The sequence below is a fragment of the Papilio xuthus genome, unplaced genomic scaffold (assembly GCF_000836235.2).
Source record: "Papilio xuthus unplaced genomic scaffold, Pxut_1.1 DF826923.1, whole genome shotgun sequence".
Lineage (NCBI taxonomy): Eukaryota > Metazoa > Arthropoda > Insecta > Lepidoptera > Papilionidae > Papilio > Papilio xuthus.
In genome coordinates, this window is record NW_013531726.1 from 3977483 (window position 1) to 3990758 (window position 13276).

Here is a 13276-nt window from a genome sequence, read left to right on the forward strand (position 1 = left end):
ATTGAAATTCATATACATCCGTTGCTATTGCCAAAAGATGTTTGTTAGAGATAAGCGTTGAACACAAATGTAAATATGGGGGAATTCAATATTACTGTATGCACACAATTTTTTGTTAATATCTGTTCTGTAAGCAATATTCCCGCGCCGATATAATATCAGCTCCTTGAACTAGACATCGGACAATTTCCTTGAATGTGCAACGGGTTATTGACTCCAAAAATGTTCAAGGTTTCCTAAACGTTTAACAATGAATCGTACGTAGCAAGTGCTTATAATTACCATTTAAAAAAAAAGACCCGATATAGAGTAATCACACACTTTCAAGGAACAAGACCAAAATAAGAATATAATTCTTGAACAAAAACATTCTATAGAAAATAAAAGAAGGCATTAAAAATGCTTTTTAGACGTACAACAGCCCCACGTCGAGGGATCGGTACGCAGCCACAGATAAGCGAACCCCGCGTTATGCCGTCGTAATTTGTAAGTCATTGTGCGCCGCGATAACGCTACGACCACAAATCTACCATCGCACGTGGCCTGTCAGGAAAAAACGCGCTCACTAATTCGAGATATTGTCTAACATCTCGCCTCTTTGATAGTTCCAGTTTATTTTTTTACATACCAATATTCGTTTTTGATGATACATCAAAATAAACGAACGAATATTATATTACGATCTTCCATCCAACATACTTGTCAATGGACATAAATAATGAAGAATTTTCATTTAAAACGCAAAGTTTACGATTTAAAAAAGTGCGTAATACAATAGACAAAAAGTCTACGTAATAACTAACCAGTTTTATTATATATTTTTTCTCTCCATTGTGACAAATTACTTATTGCGGCGTACGATGAATGATTTATCATTTTTATTTATAACCACACACGTCAATGATGCAGCCAATATCTGTCTCTCTGTATAGATAAGCCTACAACGATGCATTTTGTTACATTTAATTACTGCATGGCTATATTTAGAACTTATGGGAGGCATAATATGAATCATTTAATAATAAATTTAATAAAGTCCTTATCAATTAACCATCGGTTGAATATAAACTCGGCAGTTTGTCGTTTATCTGTAAGTCACATTTACTCAAACGATTAAGAGAGTAAAAAGTGCGTCTAAAATAAAAGTGTAGTCCAAGTATTATTGTATTTTAACGTTTATTACTTTGTTAACTAAGATAAAAATGGCCGGATACCTATAAATATCACACCTTAAATAGTCGCTAATCCGTCGCACACGCCGTCAATACTTCCTAGTTAAACTTAGTATAAATTTATTGCGAGTATAACTGAATCACCCCTTGGCTTTATCCCAACAGTGTCAACTGTTAATAGACATCGCACGTGTCTCGATTTATCTCGGCCGCTCCTTTCCGAACGGTCTGGCAGTTTCAAAAAGATTTTTCACCATCAATTTTCTACTGCAAGCTGTCACTCCAATTTGTTGGCAGACGCCCTTGACAAAAACAAGGATTAGTGCTTAAGCTTACGTACGTATTGGATTCCAATTTCCTGGGTGTTCGAAGGGAGACTTGTTTTTGTTGCGACGCCGCGTGCACTTCACGAGGGCTTTGTTAAACGATTTCAAGTGTGAAAACATCGCTGTGACTTTATTAATTAAAAGATTACTGAGACTCGTGTCTGTTTCATTATTTTGAGAGTTGTTTATAATATTTATTTTTAGTATTATAATTTTGACAAACACGTTTGAATGGAACAGAATAATTGAAAGCCTCAGTAGGTAGCGCTATCATCAAGAATAGACTGTCAAATTATTTATACATCATTCTAGCGATTTTAAGAAAAAAAAGTATTCCTTTTTTAAATTTGACGGAATTCGTACACACCACAGAGTACTTTGTACTTTATTTACAAAACCATAAAGTGGTTTTTAATATATCTGTTGTATATTTAGTGCCACTTCCACTTTTGATAATGCTGACATCTATAGCAAAGGACAGTTTTTTTATCCCCATTATCTTAAAATGAATCACTTTTTAATCGTAAGAGTAACACTTAATTTGCATGAATATAGAAATACCAAAACCACTTTTTACAAAAATAAACCAGTAAAATGTTAAACTGATTGCCTCATTAACGTTAAATTGTTTGGTTACCTGTCGCATGTGTTTTAAACTAAATCTTTAATCGATTTTATTTACAGCATTCGGAACTTAATTAAAGTTTTATTTTGGTTTATCATATTGATAGCGGATTTAATTTAAATAAACATTGTAGGTCAAAAGCATAATGGTTAAGGTTACGGATTTCCGATCACGAGGTCGGGTGTTCGAATCCTACCATTCGATTATTGTCGTAAGCCATATCCTAGCACAAGCCTTTTTTTAATTTTTTTAAGAGGGGGAATGCGTTACGCATACCGGGTGCCTCGGGAAAGCCACTCCGGTTATGTAGGACTCTCTCCACATCCCTAAAGGGACAAGGAGCCTACCCACTAAACCCCCTCTGGTTCCCTCAACTCACTGTTTACCGGGGTGTGGGCACATGTCAATACTCTTCGCACACACCGGTCGGTTCCTAGCACAAGCCTAGAGCTTAGTTGGAATGGTAAAGGAAATATTAGTAAATTTACAAAAAAATCTGCTAAAAATAAAAAAAATGCTTTTAAAAATGTATAATTTTATACAAATGAAATGTTGGTAATATTGATATAAAGGTCCACACCATTATTGAGGAATTTAACAAAGGGTAGATTATTAGCGGGTTGTGGCGTGCTGAAGACCAAGTTTTTTTCAAGGACTCTATTCTATTTACGTTAAGTATCATCCCATAATACTGAAATAATATATATTTTTTAATTTTAATAATTTTTAAATATATGTATTTAAGTTATTTAGTTTCTGTATTCAGCGGTCGTATAATTTTAGACCTTAAAATTAAAAAATAAAAGTTAATCAAGACTAGATATTGTAAGTTTTTCAATGTAAAAAGATTACAAGAAAAAACTCACGATATAAAACGAATTACGTTATCTTTGCCTCTTGGTAGAGAGCACGAACCACTTTATTTGGACCTCGTACTAATGTATCCTTTTTATCTCTTTCATCCTTAATTGATTTGTCGCTTAAAGCCGTCTGTATCGTTGCTTCTCAATTACGTGCGGTGCACCGTATCGCTCGGCTTTATTTATGGCCGGCCAATTGATTGAATTAGTGGCCCCGGAGGCGTTTGCTCGACTGTCGACTGCCGACTGCCGACTCGTTCTATACGATAATTCAATTCGCAATATCTTGTTGTTTGATGTCTGTCTGTAATCATAAGAGCGTCAATCTGTTTGAATATTATTTGAGTTATTCTTTTAATATTCAACCCGGACAGGGCAGTCAAGTTGTTTGTTAGACTGTACCAAAATGTCGAGGCTTCGGATCGAATTAAGTTCTAAAGAGACAACTATTTCATCTAAAACTTCTGTTGATATAGTTTTCAAACACCAATGTATTTGTGCCAAGTATTTGCGTTATAAAATTTGATATATGTTTAGCTGCGAAATACTTCCGAAGTTTATTTTATGAAGATATTTTCATTTCTTTATTTCATCGAACCGGACATAAAGTAAGAAAGCACCTCCATAAAGCTGGATAAACAAATGACAGGCAGATTCATTGGTTGGCATTCGGCACGCGCGGACTATCCGTACCGAGCCTCACCTGACGCATACGTGGGCCGCATTTAGTAGCCCGCCTTTGATATATACCTTGCCTAAATCATGCGGAAATAAATATTCCTCTACATTTCTTACGTCCTATAATAAGGCTAGATATTACGCCTTTGCTCTGGGGCTTGCTTTAGTCAAAGGCATGTTCTATGGAGTCTGCTGTTTGCATAACACACAACCTTTGAACGGATTTTAAATATATTTTTATAAACGGATTTCTTTAATATTTCTAGGAACGTAAAATTTTACAGGGCTGTATTTACAATATAATGTAAATAGAAAGAGGATAAGAAATATCTAATACAATTTAATCTCTAACTTTATTAACTACAAAATGTATGGTTACTCGTAATTGTAACACAGGGACGTATTCCGATGAATTAAATTATTTCTCTACAATATTGCATATGCTCATAATTATCACGTAACTAGTTAGCGCTAGGACAATTAAAAGACGCCACGGCATTGTAGGAATACGAAGCCTTACTCAGATTCCACACACGTGCCCCTACGTGACAATTGGCCCGGGAAGATATGCGACGCACGTATCTTGTTATCTTAACTATTTTGCGGTGCAATCACGGAACTGGCTTTACATTTCTCAAAACAAGATTGAACATGATTTCTTAAAGTCCAAATATCTTTGCTGCCAAGAAAATACACAGCAATTTATTTACAACAATCTTGTAGAATTACATTTTGGAATATGAGAATGGTGAATTCGGTCCTGGACAAAAGGACTAATAACGTCAAAATGTTCCAGTAAATTTAGAAGTACTGTTCTGAGACTAAATATATCATAAATCATAAATATTTAATAAATACAATATTTACATAACAGAAAACTTGGAATATCCATCGTTGTATTTCACATTAAAATCGGACTAACCAATATAATATATAAATTATCCTATTTCCTTCCGGGTCGTGTCGCATCTAATAAACATGTATCTAAAATAACATTTTCAAAGTTTCCCGACATAAACCTATCAGTTTGGGACAAAGGAGGCTTCCTTCATTAACTCTATTCTACTTAAATATTCATGAAGTGAAATGTCATTTAACGCTGCGCCGAAAGGACGTACAGCATCCTTTAGGGACGGCATTAAACAAATAAAATAAGTTAATCATCATAAAATACAAATATATTCAGTTTATTTGGAAATGTTTAAAATATTTTCAAAACATGTAAATTGTAGGAAATCAAATATAACCACAGAAAGTTTTAATGCGAATAAGAAAGAATACAATGAAATTTAACATACGCTTTTTAAGATAACTCAACTTCATAAAACAAGTAAAATTAAACATTGTGAATTCCTTTGCATTTAAATATAACTAGAGTAAAATAAAAAGCTAGAGCTTTTTCACAAAAGTACTGTTTTCAAACAATTTCATATCTTATAATGCTAATATTGTGAATGCGAATGTTTAGATGAATGCATGTATGGATGGATAGATAGTAGATGTTTGCTGAACGGATTTTAATAAAGCACACATGTAAAACATAGTCTAGAAGAACACCTAGGCTGCTATGCTTTTTTATTCCGCTCGAACGGAGTCGTGGGCGACAGCTAGTCAATTACAATTTTAATTGATTAAATAGGTTAGATTGTGGTGAATAATTGTTACCGATAGTAAATAAATAAGGTCATAACAATAAAATTAAAAAATAACACGATTCCTTTAAATGATATTTAAAATAATATGTCACACTGACAAACAATCCATATCGGTTTAACATTCATTGTTATAAATTGAGGTGTTAAGACGACATCAAATAATCCAACACTTAAACGTTCATATCCCGACTATCATCATAAAGCTCAAGTTTGCGAAAGCTCTTGCTCTACTGAGTCGGCGCGAAATGACAGTGTAGTGGGGGGGCAGTAACCCCAAGGACACGAGACGAGGTGGTTGTGTCACTTTGTTTAAAGAAAACATCGCGATCTTCGGAAACTATCGATGTAGTAACAATGAATGGTAATAAATATGTGCTATAAATATAAAGAGCAAGGTGATTATTATCACTAGTGTCAAGTATGGTCGCGGGACCAATTAAAAGAAATAAATGTGCATGGAACCAGTTGAAGATCGCTCTGTTTTTGCATCTTTTGTTTACTTCACTACAGACGACTAAAGGTATGTTAATGCTGATAATAATCAACACTTTAATACCAATTAAGCGACTTAGATTTTTAATTAAATTAAATGCGAACTTTTACTGTGATTTAATTTAAATTTAACTTTATAGATAACAAGTTTTAAATTTAAGAAAATAACTTTTATTATTACTTTTACCTTTTATTGTGGAGTAATTTTATATTATTTTAGGTTCCTATATCATCGTTAAAGACAAACAACATTAAATATTTTATAGATAAAATAATATATTTAAAAAAATGTAATTTTTTTAATAAGTTAAACTATCAAAATATTCAGTTATAAAACTTATCGGAACCTTTATAGATTTTACTAATATTTTTTATTATTCCTAAGCGTTAATTGTTTCGATAAAAGCAATTAATTTCTTTTTAAAACACTAAACAAACTCGCGATTGTACCATAATAACCTAATATTATAACTTAAAAGTCGTATCGATTTGATTTGCGGTACTGTATTGAATAATTTATTTCCGGAAAGCCCAAAGCCGGGCGCCGCGTATCAAGGAACATCCGGCCGATACTGTGGTCGGAAGAAGTGAACCTGCAACCCTGCGCTGTGTAGCCGAAGGTAAACCCAAACCAACGATCCTGTGGTACAAAGACGCTGTACTTCTTACGGCTACTGATCATCCCCATAGGGTGCTACTTGAAGATGGACTTCTGTTCCTCAGGTAAATTTGTTTTTATTATACAACCAGCAATCGCCTGCAACCTCGTCAGCGTAGTCCTAAAACGGTTTTGTCTTATGGGATTAGATATGTTCATTAACCAGTCTGTTTATTTTTGGATTTTTTTAATTCAAAATACGAATTCCAAATGTAGTCTGACGTTGTCCTTTAAACAGGAAATCAATAATTTTCCACTGCCGCTCGGAAACATAAATGGCAATGCAATTTTGCATGGTACTTCACGCCACGCATGATACCTACACGAATGTTTTAAATGTTTGCAAAGTCATAGTTGTTTTATGTTAAGACTTACTAATATTACAATTCCGAAAGTTTGGATTTTTAGATACATGTTTATTAGAAGGTATCTCCAGGATGGATACAGTCTCTGAACACTATTAGAAATAAAACGTAGGCTACATACAAATTTTAATTTTTAATGTTGTACGGATGAAGTCACAGACAAAAGCTACATATTGTCATCCCTTTCAATCCTCTGTGACAATATGTATTGACATTCAGTTATACGTATGTTTAATAGTTAACGTATTGTATATACATTTGTCGATATGTGTGAAGTCAACCAACCCGCACTTGGCCAGCGTGGTTGACTATGGCCTAATCACCATTAACTTCGGGTAGGCTCCGAGCCCCTCGGTGGGGACGGATAGTGAGCTGATGATGATGATATACATTGGTATAGAGTTATATCAAGACATTGTATTTGTAGAGTCATGCGAGGGAAGAAGGAGAGTGACGAAGGAGTGTACTGGTGCGTCGCACGTAACTCTGTCGGGGAAGCGGTTAGCAAGAACGCTACTCTTACTATAGCCGGTAACTTTCTTAAATAAATTTAAGCATACATATAAGGCACGGCAATCAAAGCATACATCTGAGTCATGTATTTATGCCTCATGTTTATGCTTAGTTAAGTTTTGGTTCCAACTCTTATATTATAAAGAATATCCACGTCAAAATATTAAACCTCTAACACTATCATTTCGTTGTATTTTACAATTTCATAACTTCGTTGACCTTTACTCTGCCGATGTTATCAAAATTCAAATTGGATACTTAATTAAGTTTACGACATTTTCGTAATAATCAAAAGCAAAGGTAATTTCAAAGTACTAATGGCATTACTATGCCCTAGACCCTTTTAATGATGTAATTTCATTGTCAAGAATTTATGCTACGGCATTTATTTTTAATGCACAATGTTAGCCACTAAAGGCATGAAATTAACGATATGTTATTTTTAGTCCTTCGAGATGAATTTAGGACTGAACCTCGAGATGTAAAGGTAGCTAGCGGAGAACCAGCTACCTTAGAATGTTCTACACCTAGAGGAAACCCTGAACCATCAGTGCATTGGACCAAAGATGGACAAACTTTAGATGCTGAAGTTAATGGAAGGTACGCCAAAGCTGTTGTATCTACATTCTTACTTTATTACATGAAAATAAAGAAATTAAAAACGCATATTTGTTTTTTAGAATCACAATTGTAGATGGAGGAAACTTAAATGTATTGGAAAGTTTGCCGTCGGATAGCGGCGTGTACCGGTGTGTGGCGTCTAACGTTGCAGGGGAAAGACAATCGCGCCCCGCAACCCTGCTCGTGTTGCGCCGACCACATTTCATCGTGAAACCTAATAACGTAACGGCATTGATTGGACAGAATGTTGAGTTTCATTGTCAGGTAAGTTGATCAATAATTTCACACTATGCAATCGCATTATTCGATGCTTAAATGACTTAGAACTTCGTTTTTATTGGTTAAAGATGTCAAAGTCTTAGAGGTTCACTTTCTAATTGGGGAGGCAAATTCTTTCACCTTACGCATATGCTTTAAAATTCTACTAAAACGATCGCGTCACTATGCCTTCATTAAACACAAATTATATCTTTCAGTCATTCTAATGGTTCTAGACGGATTTTGTCTATCTTCATTTGTTACAGGTCTCGCCAGATTCGGACGTCTCGGTCACGTGGTCTCGTGACAAAGGCGGTTTATCTCCATACGCCATAATTCGTCGCGGCTCGTTACGAATTGACAGGGTTGTAACTTCGGACGCTGGTACATATACATGTCGGGCTGAGAGTCAAGCTGGAACTAGTAGCGCGACCGCTATCCTTACAGTGAACTGTAAGTTTATGGTTACGATCTCGTTTATTTTTGGTTGTAATTCATAGTGGTTCTTCAAGGTTAATGCAATTATTTGGCTTTGATTCAAATTTTCTGGAATTGTATAATAATTTGATGACGCTCGGATTTAAATTTTAGCATTACCACACTTCACGCGAGTGCCTTCTGATCAAACTGCATGGGAAGGGGAATCAGTGTCTTTCCCATGTGAAGCTGAAGGGACGCCTACACCTGTGGTTTTCTGGACAATGGAAGGTTCTCAGGTATTTATTTTATCATTGGTTTGTATGTACTATATTATACGAATGATGTTTATGTTTTGGAGTGTTTTGCAGGAATTGATATTTCCAAATTCAATGCACAGCAGCGGTTCTTTGTATTTAGAGCGCGTGTTTGCACAACACGCAGGCAGACTAACTTGTGTAGCTGTCAGTGCAGCGGGCAGTGCTTTACATACAGTGACATTACAAGTACGTATTGTTTATTCATACTAAGTGTACGCGTCTATTGGCCCGCGCCGGACGTACCGCACGCACGACTCGAAACAGATTATAGCTTTCTTGTATTCTTTTCTTCTTGTATTCTTAAATTAAACATGACTTCGTCTATAGGTTCTCAGAAGAGAAGCGAATTCGTTTAACGGAAATTCCGAAACATCGTCACCTTATCCCGAAATAAATAAGCCCCAAAACCATCCGCCGATGACGCAGTACGAATTAGTACAAGCTCGAAGATATTTACAGCAAGATGTTTTAACATTACGAAGAGTGGAAGGAATGTCTGCAACAACAATAAAAGTTGTTTGGGACGTGAGTACACAGAAATTGTGACTAACAAGATAAAATAGAATAAGTGCCTTGAATACTTTATCTATATTTCAGGTAATGACAGATTACAACGAATATTTAGAAGGTGTAAAAATATGGTTTAACGGATCGTCAATTAATCGAAAATTTGCTGTAGAAATCCAGAATCAACATTTAAACGAAACAGTCGATAGTCTGACGGAACTTTCGAAATTTGATAATTTTTCTATGACTACGGTCCACAACAGTGGATCGTCGAGTCATATTCTAACAGGGTTGATGCCATACGCGCAATATAACGTATTTTTGATGCCTTTTTACAAGTTATTACTTGGTAAACCGTCCAATATGAAGTCTGGTTTTACTGAAGAAGATGGTAAGGGTGATTAATTTAGGACAATACATAACCCTACCCTAAATCTATAATTTTAAGCATTAAATAACTTTTAATTTTGTAGTACCGTCAGCTCCCCCGCATAGTGTAACTGCCTCAGTGATAAATACAACTTCGGCATGGATCCGTTGGGATCCTCCTCCAGTTCATACTTGGAATGGAGAACTCTCTGGCTATTTGGTAATTATAAAAATTCCATTCCCAGTAACTCAACAATAAAATCTCTTTTGTAATAAACAATATATGTCTAGATCGAAGTTCGAGTAGGAGGAGGTACTAACGGCCGAGTTGTTGGTCAAATGTCTTTAGGCGCGCGTACTCGCGCTGCGACCGCCAGTTCTCTTCGCGCGGGCGGCCGATATAGCGCCCGCGCCGCAGCCGTAACAAGGAAAGGACACGGACCTTTTAGTGCACCTGCCCTTATACATATGCTGCCTACACAGTCTCAGAGGCATTACGTACAGTAAGTGTCACCTAAACGAGTAGGTCGAAGTAAATAAGATAAATGTGGGCGTTCCCGCCTACATCAAGAAGATCAATAAAGCAAGATTAATTTGTTTCAGAACTGAACCAGCGAGAGATAAAGCATTACTAACGATGTTCCATGAATCTTGGATATTAGCGATATGTATTCTGTTGTTGACGTTAGTTCTTGTTGGCGCGGGAATAATATTTTATTTGCGTAGGAAACAGTTGAAACAGAGGAAGAGTCAAAGTACTGTAGGTCAGTCTGATTTAATTATACAATCAACGTTGTAATTTTTTGGAGGTATTTTTTCAAGCGTTTTATTTGTATGTTGCTAGGTACGCCGATTGCTAATGCACAGCAATGTTTGTTGGGTAAAGAAGCAGTATGGCTTCGTGAAAGGCCAATGTTTGAAGGTTCTAATGAACCACGAATTGAAATATTGAACTGCCATCAAAGTCTAATTCACGGTAACTTCTATCAATAAATTGTTATCACTAAAAAATTTACAGGAAGACAATCGTTAATGTTTTGTAATAATAATTTTCTTATTAAATATAGGTGGTCATACAATAGATACATTGGCTATGGAAGCCGAATATAGTCTTCCACAACATGCAAGTAATTTAAAAAATATAGGTCACGAAGAACGTCGAATAGCTCCCGAACCTTACGCGTCTAGTGCTATTTATACTGAATTAAACTATCAGGTAGGTAAAACACGATCTAAATAAAAATAAAATTTTGTGGAAAGATTTTTTTCAAAAGGAACTGTCTTTTAGGATCATACGGATGCTGAGGATTCTTGCATTAAGTGTGCAGTTAGTCCAGGATCATATGATAACAGTATGGTTAGGTCATTTGCTGATAGTAATCAATACTCGAATGAAGAGTGTTCAACATGCTGTCGCAGTAGTAGTTCCACTTTAACAAAAGACTATAGTGAAATGACAAAATGTGGAAACGAAGTCGATGAAATACAAGAAATACCAGTCGATGAATGTCCGTCGTGTAAAACAAATCAATCAAGATCTTCAAGTCATCATGGTGGAAATAAAGAATGGGCAACCGCTGATGTTGAATACGATTATCCACAATGGCATTGGTTAGGAAGAGCAAATAGTTTCAGACATATCGGAAATGATACGAGACATTTAACACAAGGTGGAAGAAGCGATCAAAATTGTAGATTGAATTTATGCGACATTCTTCCTCCACCGCCATATGAAAGGTATAAAATATTTTAATGTATCACTAAGTTATTTAAAATTTACATTAATTTACCCATTACACTTATATAAAAAGGCTAAACACTCACAGATAGAAGGTGCTGCCTCATCTTTAATCTATCAACAAATACTTCGAACAAAACGTTTTGATCTTCGGAATTTAAATCACCTAATATATGTCCTGTATATCACCCGTTTATCTGCCCACTGCTGGGCATAACCCTTTCCCAATGCCTTCCACAGTACTAAAAGTAGTAATTTAACAGTGGTATAGCCCGCTGTAACATCTTCGCACCAATTGTCCCGGCTCGCCCGGTGAAATACCACGACCACACAGAAGACAGGCGTCAAATGGCAGCCATTCCGCGTTTCGTCTGATGAGTGTGCGTCCCGGAGGCCTACTTTAGTCCTTTTTCTCTTCCCACCCTTTTTTATGAAGAAGGGTTGGGAAGTGGAAGTGGACTTTCCGGATGAGAGGATGCATGCAAAGAGGAAATATTTTATTTCTGTACATCCTCTCTGCCTTCGATTAAAGGTAGGCAACGCATATACAATTGCGTGTGTCTATGGGCAACGATCACTTGGCTATTTCAGCGATTTCAGGTGGCCGCTCGCTCGTTTGCCACCTTATGATATAAAAAAAAAGTGTGATCATCAGAAAATATTTACGTCAGTATAATTTAGTTTATTTTTGCAGAGAACCTGGATATGGAGATTTGAATACATTTCCAAGTCATTCAGGCGCTTCAGGTTGTTCTGGACAAACTTATAGAAGTTAATTTACAACTGAAATTTTTGTTGTGAGCAAATATCATTAGTACGTAACTCAAGCAATATTACATTGTAGTGAATTGTAAATAATTTGTTATAACTTTATTTCATATTAATTTAGACTATCTTAAATCCTCATGTAAATGCTCAATTTATAGTTTGTCCTAATTAGTCAGGCAATAGTCGCGTATGCGTAATTTAAATTTATTTATTTTTGGCTGTGATTGCTTTCTTATAAGGTTGGTGGCAAATTTTTCTCATGGTATAGTGAAAGTGTTTTGAATAGACTGCTGGTAAAATAATTTGTAATAGAATTTAGAATTTTCATCTCTCTCTCTAGTGACTGTGATATAGCATAATTTCTTGTTCAATTAATAGTTTTGTACATAATTTCAAATATTTGATATCCTTATACAATTTTACCTTTAACCTATTTATTGATTAGTGAAAATATAATTTAATAAACGGAACCAATACCAATATCTGATTTAACTAGTTGTAGCATTTTATACTGAAACCAGATTCCTAAGCCACTGACGTTTTCTTTTGTATATTATGAAGTATTAGTCAATCCTATTAAAACGCAGTTTATAAAATAGTTGTGTGGTTTTATTTTTCCACTATCTGTCGCCAGCAACTCTGTGCGCGGAATTAAAAAACTAATGGTCGCAACGTAACTTTATATAGCCTAAAGCCTTTCTCTATAAATGGACTATCCAACAAAAAAAGAAATTTTCAAATTAGACCAGTAGTTCTTGAGATAATTGGGTTTAAACAAACAAACACTTCCGCTTTATAAGTATAGATAGTATAGATTATTCTCTTCTCAAAAACATAGATGTTAGGTTACTAGCAGGAATCAAATACAATGAAGGTAATTGACTATTTTGTGCTCTATATCAAAGTTAAAATAAGTGACATAAAATAGGACAAG

General features: G+C 35.3%; 1 protein-coding gene across 1 annotated transcript; it reads left to right on the forward strand.

Annotated features, from left to right (window-relative positions):
* The first annotated feature begins 5577 nt into the window (after positions 1–5577).
* Positions 5578–12923, forward strand: LOC106122639 (netrin receptor DCC). Its single transcript, XM_013318731.1, has 17 exons — positions 5578–5836; positions 6339–6531; positions 7259–7362; positions 7791–7944; positions 8025–8229; positions 8490–8676; positions 8815–8939; positions 9012–9146; positions 9288–9485; positions 9558–9858; positions 9941–10056; positions 10128–10339; positions 10440–10600; positions 10681–10812; positions 10904–11052; positions 11125–11573; positions 12269–12923. The coding sequence occupies exons 1-17, from the start codon at positions 5737–5739 to the stop codon at positions 12348–12350; spliced, it is 3003 nt and encodes a 1000-aa protein (XP_013174185.1). The 5' UTR covers positions 5578–5736; the 3' UTR covers positions 12351–12923.
* The last annotated feature ends 353 nt before the right edge of the window (positions 12924–13276 follow it).

Bases quoted from the DNA above. Each gene is read 5' to 3' on its own strand.
- LOC106122639 (XM_013318731.1), top strand. From the start codon at position 5,737: ATGGTCGCGGGACCAATTAAAAGAAATAAATGTGCATGGAACCAGTTG. The intron at 7,363-7,790 runs GTAACTTTCTTA...TGTTATTTTTAG, and splicing joins CGCTACTCTTACTATAGCCG to TCCTTCGAGATGAATTTAGG. The intron at 9,859-9,940 runs GTAAGGGTGATT...TTAATTTTGTAG, and splicing joins TGGTTTTACTGAAGAAGATG to TACCGTCAGCTCCCCCGCAT.